Consider the following 27,231-nt stretch of genomic DNA (forward strand, 5'->3'; position numbering starts at 1 on the left):
TTTGTCCCATGATCTTACTGGACATGGAGGTGAGGTCTACTGGTTGGTAGTTCTCAGGGTGGTCCTTTTAACATTTTTTTAAATGGGCACATTTCCTTAGTTCTAGTCATTGGGGATGTGGTCTGACTGCCCCATAACTTCACAAATACAATGGAGAATGGCTTAGCAAACACATCAGCAAATTCCCTCAGGACCTTGACATTCATCTTGTGTGATCCTGTGGATTTATGTATACTCAGGTTTCTTAGGTGGTCACAAATCTGATCTTCTCCTATGATGGGAAGGACTGCTTCCCCCCTGTCTTGGATAGAGACCTTGAGGTTCAGGTTGTGAGAAGAGCAATTGCTGGTGTCAGGGTGGTTGAAGTCCCCCAGGAGGATCAGAGCCTGTGAACATGATTCTTCATGCAGTTGAAGTTAAATTGCTTAATTGACATCCTCACCTTGATCAGGCAATCTGTAGCAAACACTAGCCATGAAATTTCCTTTGTTGACTTTTCCTTTATTTTTACCCAAACAGTCTCAACACATTCAGCACTGGTTTTCAAAGACAGCTTTCACCAGTCAATCCATTTTTTTAACATAAAAGGCAACCCCTCCATCCCTTCTTCCTTGCCTGTGCTTTCTGAAGAGTTTATAGCCATCGAGTGAAGTGCTCCAGTCATGCAATTTGTCCTACCAAATCTCAGTGGTAGCAATTAAATCATACCTTTCCAGATGCACAGTGGCTTCCATCTTTTCCTGTCTGTTACCCATGCTGTATGCATTGCTATGGAGGCACTTAAATGGGCCTATTGACCTTGTCCGCTTTTTAGAGGAACACAACCTAATTCCTTTGTTGCATTTCACAGGTGTCTCTCTGTTGGTTTCTAACACATGAGCAGCCTCTGGTTCTTTTGTCTGGATGGCAAATTGATCCTTCAGTGCCTTTCAGTAAGGAATCTTTAAGATTCACAGAGCATCCACTATTGCCCAAAAAAGTATAAAACTAGTGCAGATATTCTTCTACCCCCTTTGAACTGGGCAGGGGGAGTGGGGGAGAGGTGTGCACTAGACAGTCTTCAGAGCTTTCTTGATATATGTGCAGGCAATATCTTTGTCCCAAGAAGTCTGTCCCTGATTCCACCTTCTGTGTACTTTCTTTTTGTGTTTGATTTCAGTTTGGAGCTCCATTTGCTTGAGTGGTGGTGGCTGTTCCCCAGCCAGTTCGAACCATGGCAATGCCAGCAGCAGCAATGGCGGTAGTGGCAGAAGTACTATTTGCTGTGCGCTGAGAAGAGTGTGATGCTTATGAAGTCCTGGAGGGTGTTTGAAGAGCTTTCTGGGCCCCCAATACCCTTGGGCTCTGTGTGTGTAGGCATTGGCTAGCAGTCAAAAGGTCTCATAAGAGGGGCATGAGAGAGTTGGGTGGTCCCCGCTGTTGGTGCAACCAGTTCAAACCACAGGAATCCATATGTAACTGGCCCCTAGGAAGTGCGAGTGACCAGGATGTGGTGCTGTAGGGAACAGTGCCTGAGAGGAATGATGCAAGAGATTGTGCAGCAGTTCAAGCAGAAGGGTGCATAAGGAAGGCAGCACATCCTACTAGTTGTCGGACTGCTGCTTGCTCTTCTAACACAGTCTTATGCTGCAGCTCCAATGGTCACCCCAAATAGCTGTTAGCTGTGCAAGCCTATCCAGCAGCTTGATGTCTCCAGAAAATTATAGGTCCTTATTAGGCAGTGTTTTGAAGTTGTTGAAAGCATGGTGGTAGAGACCAGATGAGGGCTGAACTCTGCAGCAGGCAGGAATTGGCTGTCTATCCAGGCTAGCCTAGAATGAGTGGAGACAGCCACCCAGACAGAGCTTCCTATCAGGGAAGCTGCCATCCAGGTGGAGGGCTATAAAGACTGCACCTCATGCTCCTGAGTGGAGGAGATGCAGGAGAAGTCACTAGGTTATGCTGTATTAGGGAGGGGTGTGAAGACCCATTCTTAAGGGGAAGGGAGCACCTAAGATTCATAAATGCTCATGTTCGAAAGGAATGATCAAAGTCAGAGGCTCTGCAAACAATGAGAAAATTTTATTAGTAAATTACACACTTGGCATGGAAATCAGTATGTTAGTCCCTGGCCTACTATATAAGTACACGGCAGTGGGTTTTGGATAAAGGGGTGGAGTGAAAGGAAAGACAGAAAGGAAAAGATTAAAGAGGGGGAGAGAAAATGAAAGAGAAAAAAAATAGACCACCAGTCCTGGTTTTAGCATCAATCCAGCAGTGTTGGTCCGGCTGATGAGATGTCCAGTATCCTGGGGGCGCTGCCTGGGCTTGGGGGTGGGTGCATTTTTATGGATAGGTTTCTCTGCCCTGAAGACAGGTTTTTTGGTTTCTATGCAAATTAATTCTCATGCGCAGTCCATTCTTTCAGACCTTTCTGGAAATGGGCCAGAGGGCTTCAGGAGGGGTCTTTGGTGGTCTTAATCTCTCCCGATAATCCATGCCCACTTCTTGGTCTCATTCCTGTGGTTGCACTGTACTGTGTTGTGCTTATCTTCAGGAACTACAAGGATGTTTATCCCAGAAAAAGGCTGCCCTACCTCTGCATGGCCCCCCTTCTCAAGCCAAACCTTGTTTTTTCTCACGGCAGCCAGTCCTTGGTTGGCTCCACAGCCATCTGGTTATCAGTGTTTGAGACATACACATTATCCCCTTATCTTCTGGGAATCAAGAGCTCAAAGGGTATCATGTCAGACTGCTGTTCATAATGTTGTTGGAGAACGAGCTTTAGTCATAGTAAATTTCCATCCTGGATGCAATTTGAGTCAGTAACTTTCTTTGAAGGTCCAATAACAAAAATATTGTTCCACTTGGGTTGTTATTCAGGCAAGAAAAATAAATTTCCAAGGCTGTTTGTTAAAAAACAGAAATCACAGAATAAGCTGAGTTGTTAGTTCCTGGGAACAGACAGTGTTTCTTATAATCTCAAGAGGGGCTTAGTCCAAGAGCAGTTAGTCAAGATCAAGGCCTAATGAGCATTTTTCAGATCATAGTGCAGCCTCAGCAGGGGGGCAGTAGGACCAAAGTCACTTTCTCTGGGCCTTTACAAGGGGGAACAAGAAACAGAGTACTATTTGAGGTGTTGCAAGAATAAATAATAGGACCCCATGACACTGACCTCCAAGGACGACCAGAGAATGAGCTGAAGTGCAAAACAGACAGCACCTTGGAGGAGGCACCATGGTCTTTGGTGAACCATGGAAACAGTATTGCTTCACTCCTCTTCCTTGTATATACCAACCAGCAAAAGATATGAAGCCTTGGTAGTGGGCAAAACCAATGGGCAAGATTCACAGGGAGAAACTGCTATAGCAGGGCATACTAAAAGCTGCAAAAGAAGGCAGCAAGTGCTAAGAGTGGGTGAGAAGCATAGAGGCACCCATCTGCCAGACTGATATACAGTCAAGGGAAGTTTGCTGCTTGCCAGGAGCCAAGATCCAGGATGTCACAGAGAAACTGCCACAACTGGCTAAAAGTGCAGATTACTATCAACTACTTCTTTTCCGCATGGGCACCAATGACATGGTAAGGCATTGTCTGGACAAGATCAAGCAGGATTTGAAAGCACTGGGGCTTCAAGTGAAAGGGACAGGTGTCCAAGTGATCTTCTCCTTTGTCTTGCCAGTCAGGGATAGAGGTGCAGGCAGAAGTCAATGCATCATGCAGATCAATATCTGGTTTTGTGGATGGTGTTGTCGCCCGGGCTTTGGTTTCTGTGGTCACAGGATTTTCTTCAATGAATACAGCCTATTAGGAAGAGTTGGAATCTACTGATCTAGAAGAGGTGGGACAATCTTCACCAACATATTGACTGACTTAGTAAATTGTGCTTTAAACTAATAAATTTGAGAGGACAAGAAAGGATTCGTCAGGTATGTCAGACAGAAAGGAAGGTAAAAGATTATGTACCCTCCCTTCCCTCCCAGTAAGCAAGGCTGGCAGATGGATAAGAACAGACAAGTAGATTGAAGTACTCAACAAATTTTTTGCCACAGTCTTTGATGGCAACCTCTCCCACACATCTTGAGTAGATGGACTGCAAGATGGGGGACTAGGGAAGCAAAGTCCATCCCACTGATCATATTTGTGACCACTTGAAGAAACTGAACAGATTTGAGTCTATGGGACTTTATGAGATGAATCACAGTCCTGAGGGAATTGGCTGATGTATTTGTAAAGCCATTCTCCATGATATTTGAAAAGATGTGGAGGTCAAGTGAAGTCCCAGGTGACTGGAAACAGGGAAATATTGCATCCATTTAAAAAAGGGTAGAAAGGAAGACCCTGGGAACTACTAGCCTATCAGCCTCACCTCTGTGCTGGGGAATATTATGGAACAGATCCTCCTAGAATCTGTGCTAAGGCACATGGAGGACAGGAAGGTGATTTGGGACAGCCAGTATGGCTTCACCAAGGGCAAGTACTGCCTGACCAACCTAGTGGCCTTCTATGATGGAGTGACACCATCAGTGGACAAGGGAAGGACTACAGATGTAATTTATCTGGAATTCTGTAAAGCCTTTGACATGATCCCCTACAACATCCTTCTCTCTAAATTGAAGAGAGATGGATTCAATGGGTGGACTGTTACGTGAATGAGGAATTGGTTGGATGGTCTCATCCAGAGGGTAGTAGTTAACAGCTCAATATTCACATGAAGATCAGTAATGAGTGGTGTCTCTCAGGGGTGTCATTTGGGACCAGTGTTATTTAATATCTTCATCAATGACATAGACAATGGGACTGAGCACAGCCTCAGCAAGTTTGCAGATAACACCAAGGTGAGCAGTGCAGTTGACAAGCTAGAGGGAAAGGATGCCATCAAAGGCAAACTTGACAGGCTAGAGAGGTGAGCCTGTGCAAACCTCAAGAATTTCTATGAGGCCACATGCAAGGTCCTGCACCTGTGTGAGGGAATACCATGCAAATATACAGGGCGGGTGGAGAATGGATCGAGAGCAGCCATGATGATAAGGACTTGGGGGTGTTGGGTGATAAGAAGATGAACATGACCTGGGAGTCATAGAATCACAGAATCACAGAGTCATTAAAGTTGAAAAAGACCTCCAAGATCATCAAGTCCAAACTTTGACTTAATACCACCATGTAAACTAAGCCATATTGTAAAGTGCATGTCCACTCATTTTTTTTAACACTTCCAGGGATGGTGAATCCATCATTTCCCTGGGGAGCCTTTTCCAATGTTTAACCACTCTTTCAGTGAATAAATTTTTCCTAATATCCAACCTGAACCTCCCCTGGTGCAACCTGAGGCCATTTCCTCTTGTACTGTCGCTAGTTGCCTGAGTGAAGAGGCCAACTTCCACCTCACTACAACCTCCTTTCAGGTGGAGATTGATAAGGTGTCCCCTGAGCCTCCTTTCTCCAGACTAAAAAAACCCCAGTTCCCTCAGCTGGTCCTCATAAAACTCATGCCTTAGACTCTTCACCAGCTTTGTTGGCCTCCTTTGGACATGTTCCAACATCTCAATGTCCTTCCACATCCTTCCTGTAGTGAGGGGCCCACAACTGAACACAGTATTTTAGGCGTGGCCTTGCCAGTGCCAAGTAGAGAGGGACAATCACTTCCCTGGTCCTGCTGGCCACACTATTTCTGATACAGGCCAGGATGCCATTGGCCTTCTTGGCCATATGGGCACACATCAGGCTCATGTTCAGCTGGCAGTTGACTAACACCTCCAGATACTTTTCTGCCAGGCAGCTTTCCAGTCACTCTTCCTCAAGCCTGTAGTGTTGCATGGGGTTGTTGTGATCTAGGTGCAGGTTTTACCTTCCTTGTGTTGCTAATAACTCCTCCCTTGACCCAAACCCTAAACTCCACCCCTGCGATGCCCTATAAAAACCCCACGACCCTGCCTTTGCCCAGTCTTTTCGTCTTTGTCTCCTCCCTTATCTGCGGGGATAATAAATGGATTCTCGAGCTTTATGACATGAAGACCTGTCTCTTTTTTGTTCCCATACCTGGCACCGGCAGCTGCACTCTCCCTGGACACAATGAACTCTGTTGCAACGGGACACAACAAATGGTGGAGAATGTGGGCAACCAGTGAGGACAGCATGACCAGCACCCCGTAAGTCACCTGCTGACGGCTACACCTTGCAGGATCCCCATCTTAAAAAGGAAGACTCAAGAGTACCATGGCAAGAGGCCAGGTTGAAAGTGACCTTAAAAACATGGGGGTAAAAGGCTTCCAGGGAAGGGAATTCCCAGTAAGGGGACCAGCTTACTGGTACCAGGTGATGGGACTGACATCTACCATCACTGAGCGAGATGTTTATGAATGATTTAAGTCTTTTAATTTTTCATGGAAGGGGCTTTTTAAGAGCTACAAGCAGCTAGTCTGCCTGCAAAAAGGACCATTCTACCAACTCTTGTCAACTTTCCCAACATGTCTGCTGCAGCTTATGGACAGTAAAGCCCTGGGGGCTACTTATAAATGGCTATGAAAGATTACATGCAGTGCATCGATACCCTAGATGAGTGGTTCCCCCTCCTGTGAATCCCCACGATTTTCAGTTTCTGTGAAGCTGCCCATATATTTCCTTACCCTTTTGTTCCTAGAAGTGCAGCAAGGAGTGAAAATTGCCAGGATGGCATGGAGTTGCTACCGTCTCTCCGGCACCCCCTGTCCCTCTCTGCCACCCTATCCCCCTTTTCCTGAAGGCAGACCAAGGGATGGAATCTGTCCACAGAAGTGACGTGGAAGCGCTACCATCCTCTCGCTGTCCTATGTCCTCCTTCGCCCGCTGTCTTTCCATATCCCCTGTTCCCTACCCGGGAAGGTGATGGCTGCACTGTCCCGGGCCCTCCTTCTAAAAATGGTGCTTACCACACTGTTTAAGGTCCCCCTTTTTCCCACCTAAGTCCTTCTTTTCCTGTCCCGAACCTTCCCTTTCCTTCCCCCCTACCTACCTTCTCCGCTTCTTGCCATGCCGCTGCAGCTGACCCTGCCCCGGGCCCGTGTGGTGGGGCTGCTCAGCCCCACAAAGAAGCCAGCCCCTGCTGTAGTGCTGGCCCCGCTCCAAGCCCTATGCCCAGGGCTTTCGCCGCTTCCCTCGCTTCCCAGTCATCATCATCTAAAATAACAACACCCATAACACCAGTGCCAAAGCTGAGACTAAACACTAAAGACTGTGCCCCTCATGAAGAGGAGATCAAAAAACTGCACCCCTTCTGATGAGAAGATCAAAAGCCAGAAGAGATTGAACTGTTACCTCATTAAGTAAAACTGCATTCATTTAGTCAAGAATCATAATTTCTGTTACTTTATCCTTTGTGATTAAGTCTCAAATGCTTTTCTATTACTTGTTAATTTAGCTTAATAATGTTCATTTTAGTTTTGTAAACTGTTAAGTCATATTCCTGAGAATCCCCTGGTTATGAGTTATTCAGCATACATTGATCAATTTAAAAAAGGGGGAGTTGTGGAGTGCTCCCATTCCAAAGAGGCGGGAATTTGATTTTATCTTCCTTGTGTTGCTAAGAACTCCTCCCTTGACCCAAACCCTAAACTCCACCCCTGCGATGCCCTATAAAAACCCCATGACCCTGCCTTTGTTCAGTCTTTTCATCTTTGTCTCCCCCCTCGTGTCCGGGAGTAATAAATGGATTCTCGAGTGTTCTGGTTTGACACTGGCACAAGGCCAAATGCCCACATGAAAATACACCTTCTCTGGTGTCTGCTGTGAGATTTTGACCAGGAATAAACAAAGCAGGCTCTCACTTGAAAAAGAAGAAAAGTTTATTAACTAAACTACAAAGACAATTACTAAACTACACACAAAAGGAAGAAAAAGGAAAAAAAAAACCACAAGGAAAATGAAACCTCACAAAAACACTCTCCTCCTCCTCCTCCCCCCCAAATTCCCAATACAATACAATCCAAAATCAATTCTGGGTCCAGCACCACCCTTTAGAATGCTCAACTTCAGTTCCTCAAGAGGAGAGGGAGTCCTTCCATGTGTCGTGGTGGCCTTTTCCGTCCTTGTTCCGGTGCTCTCACCACCGGACCAGAAATCAGGGCTGCTTCCAGGGTTGTCCTTTTAAGGAGGCTGTGTCCAGTTCCAGAAAAGCTCAGTCTCTCACCTCTGGGACATCTGTCCGCCCCATATTTTATATACCCCCTGGGGCCGAGGGGTACCCACACTGAATCTTCTTTGGCTCTGGGACATTTCTCCCCCTGGTCTCAATCTCTGTATTCCAGGGAAACATAGCTCTGTCCATGGCTACACAAAAGAGTCCAGCATAAAATGCCACTCCCTCTTCTCCATCTTTCTAACATCTCTCACTCTCTCTCTCTCTGGTCCAGACCTTCATCACTTGCTCATTTTCTTCGTCCTCCTCCACTCTTATCTCTCGTCTAAGGAAGGGTTAATGTTCTGTGAAGTTTTCATTGTCCAAAAAAGGGTTAAAAACTCCTCCAAGCGGCTGGACTTCTGGCTGCACCCCCCCCACCATCTCCTCAGCCGGGCTGCCTGCTGCCAGCACATGTTTACTGCTTTCAAGATAACGGCACACTAACACCGGCTGCACTCTCTCTGTCTGTCTCCAAGGTGGGGGGGAGGGAACAGGCTGCCCATTGCTTCCCGGCATTTCTCCTTCCTTCCACCCTTGGGGGGAGGGGGCCAGGCCTACCTCTCCTGGGCCGGGCCGCATGGCTTTTCCCCTCCCCCAGCCCAGCCAGCAACTGGGCCGGGGGAGAGACTCAACTCCTTCACTGCCGGAAATCCAAAGAGGAACTGCCAGGAGGAGAGCCCTGCTTTTACCCTGTGTTCTCGGAGGTGGACCCAGTGCCCAGTGGTTAGGCCAGGTGGCAATATTCAAATCTGAGCACTCATTGGCCCCATCCACACAGCATCCCAGAAATCCTGTTTCCGGGTCAAACCATGACATCGAGCTTTATGAAATGAAGACCTGTCTCTTTTTTGTTCCCATGCCCTGCACTGGCAGCTTGTCATGGTTTGACACTGGCACAATGCCAGTGCCCCCATGAAAATACGTTCTCCCTGGTGTCTGCTGTGAGATGTGACCAGGAATAAGCAAAGCAGGCCCCCACTTAGAAATAAAGAAAATAAAACTTTATTAACTAAACTACAACTATATTTAAAAAGAAACACAGAGGAAAAATTAAAACCTTCATAAAACATATCCTCCTCCCCCCACCAAATTTCCAATACATCCATCCCTCAGATCACCAACTCTCAGTCCATCACCACCCTTTAGATAATCAATTCTCAATTCATCAAGGAGAGAGGAGTCCTTCTTGTACCATAGGCTTCCCCAGGAAACACAGTTGAAACCTCGTGTGCTTCCATGTCACTCAGTACTGCCCGGAAAGTCCTTTTGCCATTGTGACATCTTCCTTCCATGCCCAGCGCTCTCACCACTGCACATTGACCAGAGCTGCTTCTAGGGTTCCCCTTTTAAGGATGCTTTGTCCCATTCCAAAAAGCACACAGTCTCTCATCTTCAGGACACCTGTCCCCCCCAAATTTCACCCCCTGGGGCCGAGGGGTCTCAACACTGAACCCTCTTGGCTCTGAGCCATTGCCTCCCCCTGGATGCAGTCTCTGTGTCACAGGAAACATGATTCTGTCCATGGCTATACAAGAAAAGTCCAGCCAAGGCCACTCCATCATCTCTTCCCACCTAAGATTCTTCTCCACTCTTCCGACATCTTTCACTTGCACGAACTTTGATCACACTTGCCCATTTCCTCCTTCATTTCATCTCTATCTCTCTTCTCATTCAGATCCAGGAGGATCAGTATTTGTAAGGTTTCCATTATTCAAGAAAGGGTTAAAATCTCAGGCTCTGCCTGCTCAGGGCTCCCTCTGCCCTGCCAGCACCTTCTCGCTGCATCCCCCCCTTCTCCTTCTCCTGGCCATGCTATCAAATTTCAAGGTGGCACCGGGGCACCGGCACAGGATGGCTCTCTCTCTCTCTGGGGGGGGGGGGGGGGTGGTGGTGGCAGCCTGATGTCTCTTGGTGCTTCTCCACCCTTCCATCCTCAAGGGCCTCTTCACCTCCCATCTCTGTCCAAGGCCCCGGCCTACCTCACCCGGCCACATGGCTTCCCCTCCCCCGCCCAGCAGCGGGCGGCTGGGCAGGGGAGAGGTCCGAACTCTTTCCCCACCAGAACCCAAGAGAGCTTCCCCCTGGGAATTCCCTGCTTTTAACCCCCTGTGTTCTCAGAGGCCTATCCATGTCCTCAATGGCCACACCAGGTGCCAATATTCAAGTCTGCTCAGTCAGTGGGTGGTGAGCATTTGTATTGTGCATCATTTCTTTTTCTTGGGTTTTACCTTCATCTCTCCCTCTCATTTTTATTAAAACTATTAGCAGTAGCATTATTATTACCATATTACCATCATTATTATTATTATATTTTACTTTGTTTCAATTATTACACTGTTCTTATCTCAATCTATGAGTTTAATTTTCTTTCCTGATTCTCCTTCCCATCACAATGGGAATAGGGGCAAAGGGAAGTGAGTGAGCAGCTGTGTGTGGTATTTAGTTGCCAATTGGGCAACACATACACAGAAGACAGAGAGTGAGATTAAGCAGGGCGATAGTTAAGAAAACATTTTAAAAGAAAATATAAGAAAATAGGACATTCTGCAGTGATCAGGCACAGGGCTCAGCCAGACAAGCATACTGACTGTCTCCATTTTACCTGTGACTGGAAACTTTTATCCCCCTTTCTGTCTATCCCCCCTCTTTGTCTCTCCCTGCTTCCTCTTTCCCCTGTAATTCCCTTTATCAGTTTGTATAGTTCTATCAATTCCTGCCTCCATCCCAGTTTGATGTCTGGGATTCCCCCTGGTTTAACATCTTATCAGTTGCAAAGTCCATGTTGATCTTCCTGAAAGTGGTGCCTGTAGTTTAGATTCCTTCCTAAATAATTTATTGTATGTTTTGTTTGTTTACTGTTTACAGTCCAATGTAATTCTTGTAAATACCAAGTTTTATATTCCTTTCTGTGGAAGAAAGAATATCTTTATGAAGTTGTATTAATATTTTAAGATGTAGAGCCTCAGCTACCCTTGCAGCGATTTTCAATCCTCTACAAATGACATTACCTCTGTTTTGACTTCAGTTGTAAGCACAGAAACATAGAATAGTAGAGTAATTGAGGTTGAAAGGGATCTCTGGAGCTTATCAAGTCCAAACCCCTTCCCAGCCCACACTCAAAGCAGGATCAACCAGAGTAAGTAGCTTGGGACATTGTCCAGTCATGTTTTGGATATCTCCAACCATGGAGAATCCACAACCTCTCTTGGCAGCCTGGTCCCATGTTTGATCACACTTTGAGTTAAAAAGATTTTTCTCATGTTTGAGTGGAAGTTTGTGCATTTCAGTTTGTGTCCATTATCTCTCATCCTTTCACTGAGCACACCTGAGAAGACTTTGGCTCCATCTTTATGCTGGTTTCAGCTAGGGTAGAGTTAATTTTGTTCCCAGTGGCTGGTACAGGGCTACATTTTGGTTTAGTGCTGAACACAGGGTCAATAATACAGAGATATTTTGTTATTGCTGAGCAGAGCTACACAAAGCCAAGGCCTTTTCTGCTTTTTATACTGCCAAGCTGTCAAGGAGGCTGGGGGTGCATGGGAAGTTGGGAGGAGACACAGACATGACAGGTGAGGCAAACTGACCAAAAGGATATTCCAGACCACATGACATCATGCTCAGTACATAAAGTGGGGGTAAGAAGGAGGAAGGGGGAAGGGAGACATTTGGAGTGATGGCGTTTGTCTTCCCAAGTCACTGTTATGCATGATAGAGCCCTGCTCTCTTAGAGATTGCTGAACACCTGCCTGCCCATGGGAAGTGGTGAATTAATTCCTTGTTTTACTTTGTTTGTGTGTGAGGCTTTTCCTTTCCCTATTAAACTGTCTTTATCTTAGCCCATGAGTTCTCCAGCTTTTACCCTTCTGATTCTCTCTCTGATCCTGCTGATGGGGGAGTAAGCAATGGGCTGTGTGGGGCTTGGTTGCTGGCTGGGGTTAAACCACAACAATCGTTAATGCACAGTGTTTTTAGACTCAGATAAGATCCCTCCTGAGCCTTCTCTTTTGCAGACTAAACAATCTTAAACAATTCAGAAAGTGTGGACTGGATGGGTGGACAGTGAGGTGAATTGACATCTGTCTGAAACTCAGATCCTGGAGGGTGGTGATCAGTGGCACAGGGTCTACTTGGAGGCCTGTCACTAGGGGTCCCCCAAAGTTAAATACTGGGGCCAGTATTGTTTAACTTATTCATCAATGACTTGGATGACAGGGTAGATGCATCCTCAGCAAGTTTGCTGACAATCTTGTGAGGAGTGGCCAATACTCCAGGGAGATGTGCAGCAATTCAGAAGTACCTCGACAGATTGGAGACATGAGCAGAGAAGAACTGTCTGAAATTCAACAAAGGCCAGTGCAGAGTCTTGCACCTGGTGAGGAATAACCCCAGGCACCAGTACAGGCTGGGGGTGTCCTGCTGGAAAGCAGCTCTGCAGAGAAGGACCTGGGGGTCCTGGTGGACAACAAGCTGCCTATGAGCTAGCAGTGCCCTTGTGGCCAAGAAGGCAAATGGTATCTTGGGGTGCATTGGGAAGAGCATTGCCAGCCGGTGGAGGAAGGTGATCCTGTATAGGGGCCTGAGTAATATGTATTGCAGTAAAAGATCTCTGTATTGTATAAGTGACTCTGCCCCGATTCTAGTTATTGTAAGTGGGCTGCAGCTGTGATGTCCTTAATTGGGCGGCAGCTGTAGCCCGTGGAGGTAGCTGGGATAAAAGGGGGTGGGGCAGTCTGGGAGAGCCTTGGAGGAGCCCTGACAAAGAAACAGGAACAACACTGCTGTGGAGAGCTGTGTGTGAGAAAACCACCCAGAAGGTACGGAACTCTAGAAATAGGATAACAACAATATGAATACAACAATCTTGCCCCTCTACTCAGCCCTGGTTAGGCCTCACCTGGAGTGCTGTGTCCAGTTCTGAGCTCCTCAGTACAAGAGAGACATGGACCTCCTGGGCCGGGTCCAGCAAAGGGCTAAAAAGTTGATTAAGGGACTGGAGCATCTCTCTTATGAGAATAGGCTGAGGGAGTCAGGCTTGTTAAGCCTCAAGAAGAGATGTCTGAGAGGGCACCTCATCGATGTCTATAAGTATCTGAAGGGAGGGTGCCAAGAAGATGAAGCCAGGGTCTCAGTGGTGCCGAGCAATAGGACAAAAGGCAATGGGCAGAAACTGATGCACAGGCAGTTCCACCTGAATATGAGGAAGAACTTCTTTACTGTGTGGGTGACTAGGCATGAGGAAGCGAAGGGAGTCAACCACATCCATATTGATCAGCATCGAACTCCGATTTATTGATCTAGCTTACACGCTTTTATAGTGGTGTTAATTAAGCTTATACATATTACAAAACCCAAGCTCATCATTGGTTACAGATGACACACCAACCCCTCCTTTGTTGCTGAAACCTGTGGTTTTCTTGTTGAGACTAATACTTGTTTTTCTCATCCTGTTATTGACTTGTTATTTATCATTCTCAAGGCCTCCATGTTTTCTACCATGCCTTTCTCACCACTTCCTCAAGGACGTGGTGCTTACTGTTGTTAAGGGAAAAACCTGAGAACTTGCTGCTTACAGCTGCCTTTTATTTTCTAACCAGCTGTATATGTTCATGGCCTTTTTTCCTTCAAGCCATGTCTGAGCAAAATTCTCCAACACAAGCACAAGAGAATTACCTGGAGAGCTTGTAGAGTCTCCCTCACTGGAGATATTCAATAACTGTCTGGACACAATCCTGTGCCGTGTGCTGTGGACTCACCCTGCTTGAGCAGGGAGGTGGGACCAGATGACCCACTATGGTGCCTTCCAACCTTACCTATTCTGTGATCCTGAGTCAACATCCCTAAAGACAAGGCACTTAGGGACATGGTTTAGTGCTAGACCACAGTATTAGGTTAATACTTGGACTGAATGATTTTAAAGGTCTTTTTAAACTTCACTGATTTTATGATTCTGTCCCAGCTCTTTTACCATCTGTTCCTGTAGGAGATGCTCCAGTCCTTTCATCACTGTAGTGGCTCTTTGCTGAACTTGTTGCAGTATTTCCATGACTTTCTTGTACTGAGGAGATCATAACTCCACACAGTACTACGGGTGTGGCCTCTCCAGTGCTGAGTAGAGAGAAAGGTTTACCTCCCACAATCTCCTGTCAACACTGTTCCTAATGCAGCTCAGGATACTATTGACCTCCTTTGATGCAAGGGCACATTACTGGCTCACATTCAGCTTATTTTCTGCCAGGACCCCCATGTCTTTCACTGCAAAGCTGCTTTCCAGCCAGTCAGCCCCTGCCTTGTACTGGTGCATCATGTTATTCCTACCCAGGGGCAGGACTTGGCATTTCCCTTTGATAGACTGTGTGAGGGTCCTGTCTGCCCATTTCTCTAGTCTGTTGAGATCCTTCTGAAGTCACAACAGCCATCTGGTCTATCAAACGCTCCTCCCAATTTTGTATCATCTGAAAACTTGTTGAAGGTGCTCTCTGTCACATTGGTCAGGTCATTAATGAAGTTGTTAAACAATATTGGCCCAAGGATCAGCCCAGGGAAACACCACTAGATGCTGACCTCCAGCTAGACTTTAGGCTTCTCATCACAACCTTCTGAGCCCAGCAGTTCAGCCACTTTTCAGTCCACCTCACTGTCCACTTATCTAACCTGCACTTTGTCAGCTTGTCTATGATGATGTTATATGAGACAGCGTTGAAAGCTTTCTGCTGCTCTCCCCTCATCCACCAAGCTAGTTGACTTGCAGAAGGCTTGCAGGTTGGCCAAGCAAAATTTGCCTTTTGCAAATCCATGGTGACTACTCCAAATCACCCTGTGTCCATTGTGTGCCAGGAAATGGCTTACAAGATTATTTTTTCCATCATCTTCACAGGAATAGAGGTGAGGCTGACCAGCCTGTATTTCCCCAGATCCTTCCTCTTGCCCTTTTTGAAGACTGAAGCGTCATTTGCTTTCTTCTGGTCCTCAGGTATAACGGCGGGGTTCTCGGGGTCTGTCTAACCCCGTCAGCCATCAGTGTCCTGGATAGAGGAGTACCGATAAGCACAACCTGTCCAGGTGCCTCAGGCAGGCTCCCAGCCACAGGCAATCTTAACAAGCAGCTCAGCTCTTAAATGAGATCAGCTCTTTGGTGAATTCAGCTCTTTAGTGATTTCAGCTCTGCTTGCTAAATGCCTCAGCAGATGCAGAGATGAGAGAGGAGAAGGCTGTATGAGGTTTTACAGATGTGTCTTTATTGGCAGCCTCTACGAAGGGTGACAGTGACAGCTCTTCTGCCGAACTGGGCAGAGGAAGGGGTTTAGATAGGGCATGTGGCTTTTGGGAAACAGTCCAATAGTAAGGGTCGAGGTAAATATGACCTATCGTCTTACAGAGAGATAACAAGGGTCTGAGGCGGAAGAGGGGTCTCTTGGTCCAGTCATTGTAACTAGGCATTTCTTATCTTAGGCAACTGACTGCCAGGGAGGCCTTGCAGGCCCTGTGGCTGCTACACTCAGGAACCTCCCCTATCCTTGGAGGTGTACACAACTTCTATCCCTGGAGCTGTACATGACTTTATGGGACAGGTCCCTGAGCGACCTGATGTAATTAGACTTACTTTGAGCAGAGGGTTGGACTAGATAACCTCTGGAAGTCCCTTATGGCATAAATTTTTCTATGGTAAATTATCAGCCATACTGAAATACAACTTACTGGTGGATGAAATAGGACTACAAGCTATGTCACATCAGCCAGCTCCTCCTTCCATAGCCTTTTAAGGTGCTATCTACAAATAAAATTGTAAGGAGTTACACCAGGGAAATCATATAGGCATCATCTCCTGTATGGAGACAACTTTTCTGGGCTGTTTATCCAGTCAGTACTTTTATTTTTGTTTTGTTTTGCTTTTTAAAGTTCTTTTTCCCAGACAACCATGCATTTTGACATTTTGTCAGATTTCTATGTCTGCCACCAGACTTCCTTCTTTCTTCCCACTGGTTCTTGGCTTCCATCAGCTCTTTATCTAAGACCAGAACCCTTTCCTGCTCACTCGATCACAGTTTCACTATTCTGAATCAGACAACTCATGTTTTCCTTTCTTCCTCACCGACTGGGCCTAGTTGCTGTTTTCATGAGCAAGTGATCTCTTGGGAGGTCTTAAGGGTTGCATTAGAATCAAGCTAGCACATGACCAAAAAAAGAGAATGAAAGAATATCCATGTTGTCATAGAACATTTTCCATTCTCACCATGGGTTTAGTACTTGCTCCTTTCTCTATTTTAACAGGAAAACTTCCTTCAACCATATATCCTAGGCCCTGTATATGGAATGGAATAGACTCTCTGTTAATAGATTAGGTACTAGAAACCAGAGTTCATATAATTAATAGCAAAAGCAGCAGGTGCAAGGAAATACCCCATTTAGGGTCATCTGGAGGACATCCATTGGTCTTTGGAGCAATTAACATATAAACAGGATAAAACAAACAATCCTCTGCTTAATATATTTGAGCTATAAAGTCAGGTAAAATGCCATGAACTGCAATAAACTATACATTCCCAATATCACTGCCCATAATTTAAAGAGGAGAAGCACTAGAGCTTTTAAAAGAAAAACAAATGTGGATGAAGAAATATGTTTTCTTTTGTCTCAACAGTTCAGTGTCTTTGGCTGACATTTTTCAAATAGAAGTTAGCCTGATCAGACATTCTACAGAGATATTTTCAGTCTTCAATTACAGTTTAACAATGTGATGAGTAACTTTCCATTTTTACAGTATCTTAAACAGGGGCACATTGGTAATTCTTAATAATAAGTATGTCTTAACAGACCCATTTATGACAGAAGATTGCTTAGATATTATAAGAATAAAGAAAATAGGGGAACACGAGAGTGTTGAAAAAGTTTATCTGAAGAATAAATTTGGCAAAATATGTCTGTGAAGAGGATGCTGCAAGTGTTAACATCAGTATCAGAACCCAATAGTGTTGTTGACTTTTGTGTGTCAATGCCAGATTATCATCAATGGACATTTGCTGGTACCAAAAAAGCCTTCTACAGGCCTTTTGCTTCTCCCATAACCTTATATCAGAAGTTTCAGGGGATATATTTAGACTTAACTGGAAAAAGAAGGAGGGAAGGTTCTTCCTGAGCAACTTTGAAGTTAGTTCTACTCTGACTGTGTGTGTGGGTTTTACCATATAACCTCTAGAGGTCTCTTTTGACCTAAATTATTCTATTAAGTTTGAACATGGGAGAAAGGAATTTGATGGTAGAAAACCATGTTCATCAAAGCAAGAAAAGCACAGGAAATAGAAGAGTCTGAGAGAGAAGCAAAAGGACATATTCTCCTTCTTCTACCTTCATTTGGAAAAAATAATATGTATATCATTGCACTTAAAACAGTAAAGAAATTATATAATTGTTTTCTGTAAGTAATAACTACAGCTGCCTCAGCAATTTAGGAACTTCCCAGTAAAATTTCAACTAGAAGAATAGAGGCCCACATGGAGACTACTTTATTACACAGATGATCATATTATGACAAATTTAGATCATACTTCCTATCAACATAACTTGTCCATAAACTCAAGTTTTTCCCCAAACAACAAAATGCTGCATATACAGCTTCACACTGTCCAACTGTAACAATTACCTAAATTCATTTTAGATTAATTCAAGTGATATGAATCTTACTTGTTTTCACTCAAATAATGATCTAATATAACAAAAAATAAAGTTTTTGTTCAAACATTTTTCTTTGCTAATTCATACATAGCAGCCCATATGATGTCATGAAAAGTGCATTATTTTAGTAAACATTCTAATTTAGATGAATTGCCAACTTACATTGTTCCATTTCTGTAGACTGTGTCACTTCCCTCCACATACTGAACCTGGGCTGGGTAGACATGTTGTACCTGTTGCACAGTCTGTACTTGCTGTACCTACAAACAAAAACACCAGAAATATAGGATAGTTTATCTTATAAAAAGAATGACTAGTGCTTCATTGCATCTAATCATCTAATGGTTTCTAAACAATACTCTTAATTTTGGGACATCCCTGTTCTCGCAATTACTAAATGACACAGAATGCAATACTGTGCTGCAAGTCTGTAATACACTAAATGGAGTGCTGTGTTGATTTGGCATAGCCTGATTTTTTTTTTTTTTTGTAGCCGGGGAGAGGGGGCACAGGAGTAGCTTCTGTGAGAAGCTGCTAGAAGCTCCCACCATGTCCAACAGAACCAATTTCTGATGACTCTGAAGACAGACATACTGCTTGCCCAATTAGAGAGGTTGATAACGCTTCTGTGATGGCATATTTAAGAAGAAAATCAAAACAGCGCGCACGTAGTTTTTTTCCCCAGGGGTGGGGAGGTGCTGTGGCCGCTGCTGCGGCTTCCGCCATCTCAGTGCAGACTGAGGCAATCTTTGCCTGCCTGGCTGCCCCTAGCCAACCACGCTGCAGGTAGAAGGGCAGAGGCGATGGTGACGGCTTCTCCTTCCCAGCGCCCTGCATGAAGAGAGGCGTTAAATAGTGCAAGCGCCGTGGCGGCTGCCACTGCACACATGGTGGCAGTGGGGCTGCGTGGCCAACTGAAAATGTGATAGGCAACTCCCTGATGCAGAACCTGGATAAAATCAGCTTCTTGGCACTGCAGGATCCTGAAAGAATCTTTGAATTAGTGGAACTTGTTTGCAATGGTACCTACAAGCAGCAGTTTTTCTTCTAGTCAGAGGAGGAAGTGAGGACATGCTAGAGAAAACAACAGGATGGCACCAAGGTCAGTGGAAAAGAAAGAGTAGGAGGAGGTACTCCAAGTGTTGGAGCTGAGGTTCCTCTGCAAGTCGTAGTGAGGACTATGGTGAAACAAACTGTCCCCCTGTAATGCATGAAGTCTATGGGGGATGCACACATTCACTTGTAGCCCGTGAGAAAAGTGGTCACGCTGGAGTGGGTGGATGCCAGAGAAAGATGTAATCTAGTGGGAGACCTGATTAGAGAGAGAGGGCTCTTGCTCACAAAATAGAGCAGCCTAGCCTTAGAAGAGTGCAGCCTGTGCACAAGTGACCCATGCCACAACAGTTTTGGAAAAACTGCCCATAGGAGGGACTCCACAGGATAGCAGAGAAAAGGCTCCTCTCCCTGAGTGAACAGAAAAAGATCTCGAATGATGAAGTGACCAAGACCTCCATGCCCTGTCTCTCATGCATGTGATGCATCATCATATGTCTCCGAGGTAAACTGCTCTGGCAGACATGCTCTGGAGTGGAGGATCGTGCTGAGAACTTTCCAAAAACCAGCAAAATTGTGAACCTAGCTCAGAGAGACAGAGGGCACACCAGCCTCAGCCAGAGCATGAAGTGTGAAAAGCTAGATAAGCAGCAGCTCTAACTCAGTGTGGGCAGTGCCAGGAGTGAAGGTGACCAACCCCCATAGGTACAAAAGACGTACCCAAGAAGCAGCCAGGAGTGGGGCAAATAAGGTAGGCAAACAGGGTGTGACTGTCATGGTTTAGGAATGGTATTCCCCAATTTTGGGCTCCCATTGTTTTATGGCAAAACCAGCTTTCAGAAGGATTTGGATTATCTTCTCCCCTTTCTCAAAAACCTCCTCTGCTGTGTTGCCCTATAGGATGATGTCATCGATGTACTGTTATGAACAAAAATTCGGTTAATATTTTTTTTTGTGAGAAAGAGCCAGATCTGTCTCTGCCAGTGTTCTTAGTGCTTTGTTATTGTAATACCGGGTCGTTGAGGCTTATCTCCCCTTTTGTATTAGTAAAAGGCCTGGCTGGGTGGAGTAGATGGCCCTTCCCTGAGGCTGTGCTCTCTTACAGCATAGGGAAGACACCTGAGAGGGTGGGGGGGGTTATGCAAAGTGAGTCCAAAGTCCAGAATGCTTTGTGGGACCACGACTCGAAATGCAACGAGAAAACCCCAAAAACAACGAGCCAAATAAGAGTTGAGAGACTAAAGTGATGTCTGGACATGAGGAGCCAAGTGCTGAGCCTGCAGAGATGCGGAGTCCCTCTTGCCCTGAGCAGAGAGTCGTCCCAACGCCGGGACCAGACGGCCGCCGAGGCAGAGAGGACAACACCTGACGGGGACATCACGCCCTAGAGGCTCCCACGCGGACTGGATCCCCCGGCTCTGCCCCTAGTGGACGGAGCTGCGCATATCCTCCTCCTCTGAGTCGCCCTGGGAGACGCGACGGGGACTGCAGCCCTTGCCGAGCTGCCCAATCCTGAGCTGATCACTTTTAATAAAGACATTAAAAAGGAGAAGAAGTCTCCTGGCCCTGTTTATTTCATGTACTGTAAGTGTTCTGGAGCCTCACCCTTTTGCAGTGTAGTCTGGATCAGTCCATGGCAAATAGCGGGGCTATATTTCCACCCCTAGGGCAGTTGGCTCCAGGTGTACTGGACACCCCTCCAGATGAAAGAAAACTGTGGCCTGCACTCTGCTGATAAAGGAATGGAGAAAAATGCATTAGCAATATTGATGGTGGCACCACTTTGCTGCCTTGGACTCCAGTTCATACTGAAGCTCCAGCATGGCAGCACTCAGTGGTGGTGTGACTTTGTTCAGGTCATGATAGTCCGCTATCAGTCTCCACTCTCCATTGGACTTAGGCACTGGCCATATGGGGATATTGAAGGGTAAGTCTTGCTGATCACTCCATGTCTCTTCTTAAATCATCTGTGGATGGGAGTCCCGGAGTCCCAGTTGGTGCAGTGTTGTTGACAGTGCACTGTAGTGGTAGTAATTGGAACTCATTGTTCTTTGCCCCGTAGGAGTGCCATAGTAGAAGGGTCCTCTGAGAGACTGGACAAGGTACTCAGCTGTCTAATTCCCTCTGTCTCGACAGCAGCTATCCCAAAAGCCCAACAATGCCCTTTTGGGTCTTTGAAATACCCTCTCCTTCGGTAATCTAAACCAAGGATGCACAGGGCCTCTGGGCCAGTCACAATAGGATGTTTCCACCATTCTTTTCTAGTCAGATGTCCTGGGGTGACTTTATGATGCTTGCATCCCCAATCATCTGTTCTGTTTATGCTGGATAATAAGTTCTGCACCTTTACGACTGGTTCTGAGAGCCAAGGGGGGAGAGAGAAGAAGCACGGAGTTTGTTATCAGAAACTGCACTTGCTCCCCCGCATCCTTCTCCTGGACTGTGTTGTCTGCAGCATGGACAGATGGCAGGAAAGAGCTCTCCTTTGCTTTTAGTTAGGTTTTAGCTAGCTGAGGCAGACAAGTTCCCTGGACTGTGGTTTTTCTTTTTCTTGGAACTGTTTAAACCTGCTCTGGACTGAAAACCCAGAAGAGCACCGGGAGCTCGCACCTGTGGCCCACTGGGCCAGGCCTGGGCCATGGCATTTCCAGCGCCAGAGGGACTGATAACAGACTGGGTGAGCTGAGCTGCAATCCACGAAAAGGACTTTCTGAGTTTGTCATCTCTTCAGATTGGCAAGAGGTTTTATTGTTTAATATTGTTCATTTTTTGTGCTGGTGAATACTTTGCCTGTTAAATAAACAGGTTTTTTCCACTTTCCTCCAAGGAAATCTGTCACAGATGCATTTTATGAAAAATCCTTTCCTTAGGATTTTTTCTCCTGAGAAGCTGAGAGGCCTCAGGAACAAAATGTAAACAATAATTATCTGCTGCTATGTTTTACTTGCACATATATAGGTTTCTCCCTTCACCAATTCAAGGTTCCAAAAATTACAATTCCTGTGTCATTTGAAAACATCTGTGAAACCACTGCCACTACACTCAGAAGGGAATCTTAGTTTTTCCTTAAGGACATATCTTTTTTCTTCATTTGAAGCACCATATCAAGCTTTCATGAAAGCCATAGTTATATTGTCAGTGTGCAAATAAAAAATGTATTTCAGCAGAAAATAATTGAGATGCTGAAAAATTATTCCCCTCATAGCTAAAAGAAAGAATTTTTAAAAATAAATTATTTCTTCTGAATTTTTAATTTTTACCTAGTCCACTCCTACAGTATGTGTATATAAATTCAAATTTTAAATTTAAGCAAATATATAATATATGCATTAATTTTTTTCAGGTCTAAGCCACTCTTCTTCATCAAAGACCTTGTTTTAATGTCTGAGAGCCTTTTCTTTTTCTACAGTGGAAGAGCACCTATCTTACCTACATTCTTCATCACATTTCCTAGTATTATACTAGATTCACATCCTCTTCCCAGAATCACAGAATAGTTATGGTTAGAACAGATCTCTGGAGATTATCCAGTCCAATCCCTCTGCCAAGGCAGGGTCACCTAGAGCAGGTGACACAAACACCTCCAGGTGGGTTTTGAATGTCTCCAGATAGGGAGACTCCATCACCTCCCTGGGCGGCTATTACAGTGCTCTGCCACCCTCAATAGAAAGAAGTTCTTCCTCATGCTGAGATGGAACTTCTTGTATCTCAGTTTGTGGCCATTGCTCCTTGTTCTGTTGCTGGGCACCAATGAAAAGAGTCTGGGACCATCCTCTTGGCACCTGCCTTTGAGACATTTATATGCATTAATAAGATCCCCTGTCTTCTCTAGACTAACCAAGCCCAGCTCCCACAGTCTCCTCTCCTCATAAGAGAGATGCTCCAGACCCCTAATCATATTTGTGGCCTCCACTGGACTGTCTCCAGTAGTTCCTTGTCTTTTTTGTTCTGAGGAGCCCAGAACTGAACACAATACTCCAGATATGGCCTCACTAGGGCCGAGTAGAGGGGGAGGATCACCTGCCTTCACCTGCCTTGACCTACTGGCCACACTCTTCCTGATGCATCCCAAGATCCATTGGGCCCCCTAGCCACAAGGGCACAGACAGCTCATAGTCAACTTGTCTTCCACCAAGACTCCCAGGTCCTTCTTTGCAGAGCTGCTCTCCAGTAGGTCTGCCCCCAACTGGTACTGGTACTTGGGGTTATTCCTCCCCAGGTGCAGGACCATACACTTGCTCTTGTGGAACCAAGTGGGCCTTGGCCTTCCTCGTCACATCCCTGCATATTCTGACGATATCCATATAGTCTTCCCATGTGGCTAGTCCCTTTTTCCACATCCCATAACTTTTTTCTTCCATTTGAGATTTGCTAGAAGCTTCCTGCTCATCTATGCAGGTCTCCTTCCCCCTTTGCTTGATTTCTTACTCATGGGGATACACTGGTCTTGAGCTACATGAAAGTGATGCTTGAATACTGACCAGCTCTCTTGGACCCCCTTCTCTTCTAGGGCCCTAACCCATGGGAGACCTTTGAAGTAGATCTTTGAAAAAGTCAAAGTTAGCTTTCCAGAAGTTCAGAGTTCTAGTCCTGCTTACTGCTTTGCTTCCTCCATGCAGGATCCTGAGTTCTGCCCTCATGGTCACTACAGCCAAGGCTGCCCCCAGCCTTCATGTATTCAAACAGTCCCTCCTGGTTTGATAGCACAAGGTCCAGCAATACATCTCTCCTCATTGGCTCTTCCACCACTTGCCTTAAAAAGTTTTCATCAATAATCTGCAGGAACTTCCTGGACTGTGTGTGCCAAACTGTGTTGTCTCTCCAACAAATATCAGGGTGGTTGAGGACACCCAGGAGAACTGGAGCCTGTGACCATGAGGCTATTTCCAGCTGTCCATAGAAAGCCTCGTTAACTTCCTGATCAGGTGGTCTGTAGCAAACAACCACAAGTGTCACCCCTATCAGCCTGTCCCTTAATTATCACCCATAAGCTCTCAACTGATTCATCTGCCACTGGATACATCTGTCCCTGGATCAATACATTTCAGTTGCTGTCTCACATAAAGAGCAACTCCACCACCTTGCCTCACTGACCTGTCTTTTCTAAACGGTACATAGGCATCCATAACAACATTGCAGTCGTGTGAGCTATCTCACCATGTCTCAGTAATTGCAATGAAATCATGGCCCTGGGACCACACAGAGATTTCCAGTTCTTCCTGTTTATTCCCCATGCTGAGTGTGTTTGCATACAGGCACTTCAGAGAGATAATCAAGCATGCAGGTTACCTAGAGTAGGTCTAAGAGGATTCACCACAGCCGTACACACCCTCAATGTGGTTAGCCCTGTGATTTTCATCCTGAGAGGCAGCCCAGGAACATCTGTTGCTGAACTGGTTGGCATGGCCTACTCCCTGTGAGGAAGCAATGGCATGAGCATTGCCACTTTGGACCCCATTCCTTGAGTCCTTCAGTTTAAAGCCCATCTCACCAAACTGGCCAGACTGCTGCCAAAAATTCTCTTGCCCATTTTAGACAGGTGGATCCCATCCCTCCCTAACAGGCAACAATCATTGTCATAAAAACCAAAACCTTCTCGATGGCACCAGCCACAATGCCAGACATTGATGTGCACTACATGTCTGCTTCTGGCTGTCCCCAATTCTCTAACCAGTAGGATAGATGAGAAGATGACTTAGGCACTGATGTTTTTCACCTGCCTTGCCAGGGCTTTATAGTCTTCCTTGATCCCTACAATTTTTTGGCTTGTGGCGTCATTTGTACCCACATGAAAAAGTAGTCGTGGGTACTAGTCCACGCTCTTGACAAGTTGGGGTACCCTCTCAGTAACATCATGGATCCTACCTCCTGGTAGGCACATACCTCTCGTGACTGTTTATCAGGCTGGCAGTGCCCCTTAATAGAGTCACACACTATGAGCATTCAAAGTTTCTTTTTATGGTAACTGCTGTGTGCTGCTGGTGTGGATTCTCCTTGTTGGCCTTGCTCATGGACATCTAAAGCCTTTAAAGCATCAAATCTGTTTTTGGTCTGGACGTTGGAGGGTGGAGGTTGAATTGGAACCCTGCTTCTGTGAGTCACCAGGTTCCAAGGTACCTCATGCTCAGTGGTATCCATTGTAGGTGGATGGTTCCAAAGCCACATTATCTATCTCCATTTCAGCCCCTCTAATACTGTGCAGCCTATTAACTGTCATGTAATTCAGCCACCTACCACAACAGGTCATCAACCTGTGCATGCTTTGTGCAGGTATCAGCCTTTTCTCCAGGAGAAGCATCCGGGCATCCATTGCAAGCTACCACCTGTACTGACATCTTCCTTACCAGTTCCAGCTGGGTTGGAAGCATCAGACTTCTTAGGGGCTATCTCAGTAGACACACTGTTTTTGGCTCTGAGACAAGTGCCCACCATTATGGTTGGGAGCTAGAGCACTTAGCACTTGCCTGAGCTGTGGACCTACTTTCAGATTGCACCACCCTCCCCATATGCCCTGCCCACGTGAACTGCAGTGTCACATCCTTCTGACGCGCCACATCCTGTTTGCTCGCCCTGTTCGACACTTTCTGGGTTGCTCATGCTTTCTGGAGTTGTTTAAATCTCCCACAGTGCTCCTGGCTATAACCACTCCTTGTCTGATTGGCTCACAAGAGCTTCCAAGCTCTGACATGGCTCTGGGATGCTGATCAGGCTGAACTGCTGATTCTTCCTTTTCCTTACCCTACAGAATCACAGAACCACTAGGTTGGAAGAGACCTTAAAGATCATCAAGTCCAACCTGTTGGAGAGTTTTGTTCAGACATGGCTTATAGAAAAAGGCCATGATCATATACAGCTGGTTAAGAAGTAAAAGGCAGCTGTAAGCAGCAAGTTCTCAGGCTTTTTCCTTAAAAACAATAAACACTGTGTCCTTGGCTAAGTGATGAGAAAAACATGGTGGAAAACATGGAGTCCTTGAGAGTGCTCAATAACAAGTCAATAGCAGGATGAGGAAAACAAGTATTAGCCTCAACAAGAAACCACAGGTATTAGCAACAAAGGAGGGGTTGGCATGTAATCTGTAACCAATGATGAGCTCGGGTTTTGCAATATGTATGAGCTTAATTAAAACTACTATAAAAGTGTGTAAGCTGGATCAATAAATCTGAGATCGATGCTCATCAATCGGATGTGTGCTCGTCTCCCTTCACTTTCGTCACCAACCCATGCCCTAACACCTCAACTAAACCATGGCACTGAGTGCCACATCCAATCTTTTTTTAAACACATCCAGGAATGGTGACTCCACCACCTCCCCGGGCAGATGATTACAGTACTTTATCACTCTTTCAGTAAAAAACTTTTCCCTAACATCCAACCTAAATTTCCCTTGGTTCAGCTTAAGACTGTCGTCTTGTTCTGCTAGTTGCTGCCTGACACCTTCAGTTTCTTTAGAATTCCTGACTTTTTCTCAACACCTATAATCTATCCTTTTCTCTCTAAACTAGTATCTCTATCATATTCCGTCCTAATCACTGCAGAATCATCTGGATTGGCTTTCACTACATATGCATCACCTTTTCAGTCTATACAAATTATTGCAGCAAATTCCTCTTCCTTGGCTAGGCTGATCCCCCAACATTCCTTTCTGAAACCTTACATAACTTATACTTTCAAAATAAGACTTAACTGAAAAATACAGTCCACCAGAATCAGAAAATGCTCCTAAGTACAGTTGAAATAGTGAAACAGAAATATTTGAAATAATAACACTAGAACATAAGTAATACCTTATTGAAAATGTATTCTGATATAAACTATATCTAGTTTTCAAAAGTTTGAAGCAAAGCTTAAAGAGTTAACCCACAGTAAGCTTCATAGAAATCTTTACTAAGCCAAAGCACCATAGTAGCTTAATTTAAAAAGTTAGCACAATAATAGAAAAACCTTATAGTTTTCCCACAGGCAGATAGTAACAGGACAAGAGGGAATAATTTTAAACTAAAAGAGGAGAAAGTACACAAAGATAAGCTTTAAAATTCATGTTAAGTGCCCAATATTTGAATGTTTTGTTGAAACACTGCATTTTGGGGGTTTGGGGGAAGGCGGCATGTCTGAAAAAAAAGCAAATGTATTCCAAGGTACATTATAAGTAGAAGTGATATTAATGCAATTATTATGCATTATGAGTTGAGTCTGTATACCAGGAAATATTATTAGTTAAATGTATGAGACAGTTAACCAGTATTGCAAAGAACATGCTGTATTGGGTTTGCATGGACTGTTTTTTGGTTGGGGGGGGCACAGAGGTGGTTTCTGTGAGAAGCTGCCAGAAGCTTCCACAATGTCTGGCAGAGCCAATCCCTTGGGGCTCCAAA

The 27,231-nt window shown here is 45.4% G+C and overlaps 1 protein-coding gene across 10 annotated transcripts in view; it reads right to left on the minus strand.

Annotated features, from left to right (window-relative positions):
* The window catches only part of LOC141726821 (transcription factor RFX3-like), a 235,579-nt gene that overhangs the window by 125,657 nt on the left and 82,691 nt on the right, over nucleotides 1-27,231 (minus strand). For 8 of the 10 annotated variants that reach the window (XM_074531891.1, XM_074531892.1, XM_074531895.1 and 5 more), the window contains one exon: nucleotides 17,966-18,063. The exons of 1 other annotated variant lie outside the window; for it this stretch is intronic. In XM_074531891.1, coding sequence (XP_074387992.1) covers nucleotides 17,966-18,063 — 98 coding nt within the window. Of the gene's footprint in view, nucleotides 1-17,965; nucleotides 18,064-20,461; nucleotides 20,588-27,231 lie in introns of all 10 variants that reach the window. One more of the 10 variants, XM_074531894.1, reaches the window with a different exon arrangement.

Source organism: Zonotrichia albicollis, chromosome W (assembly GCF_047830755.1).
Source record: "Zonotrichia albicollis isolate bZonAlb1 chromosome W, bZonAlb1.hap1, whole genome shotgun sequence".
Classification (NCBI taxonomy): domain Eukaryota; kingdom Metazoa; phylum Chordata; class Aves; order Passeriformes; family Passerellidae; genus Zonotrichia; species Zonotrichia albicollis.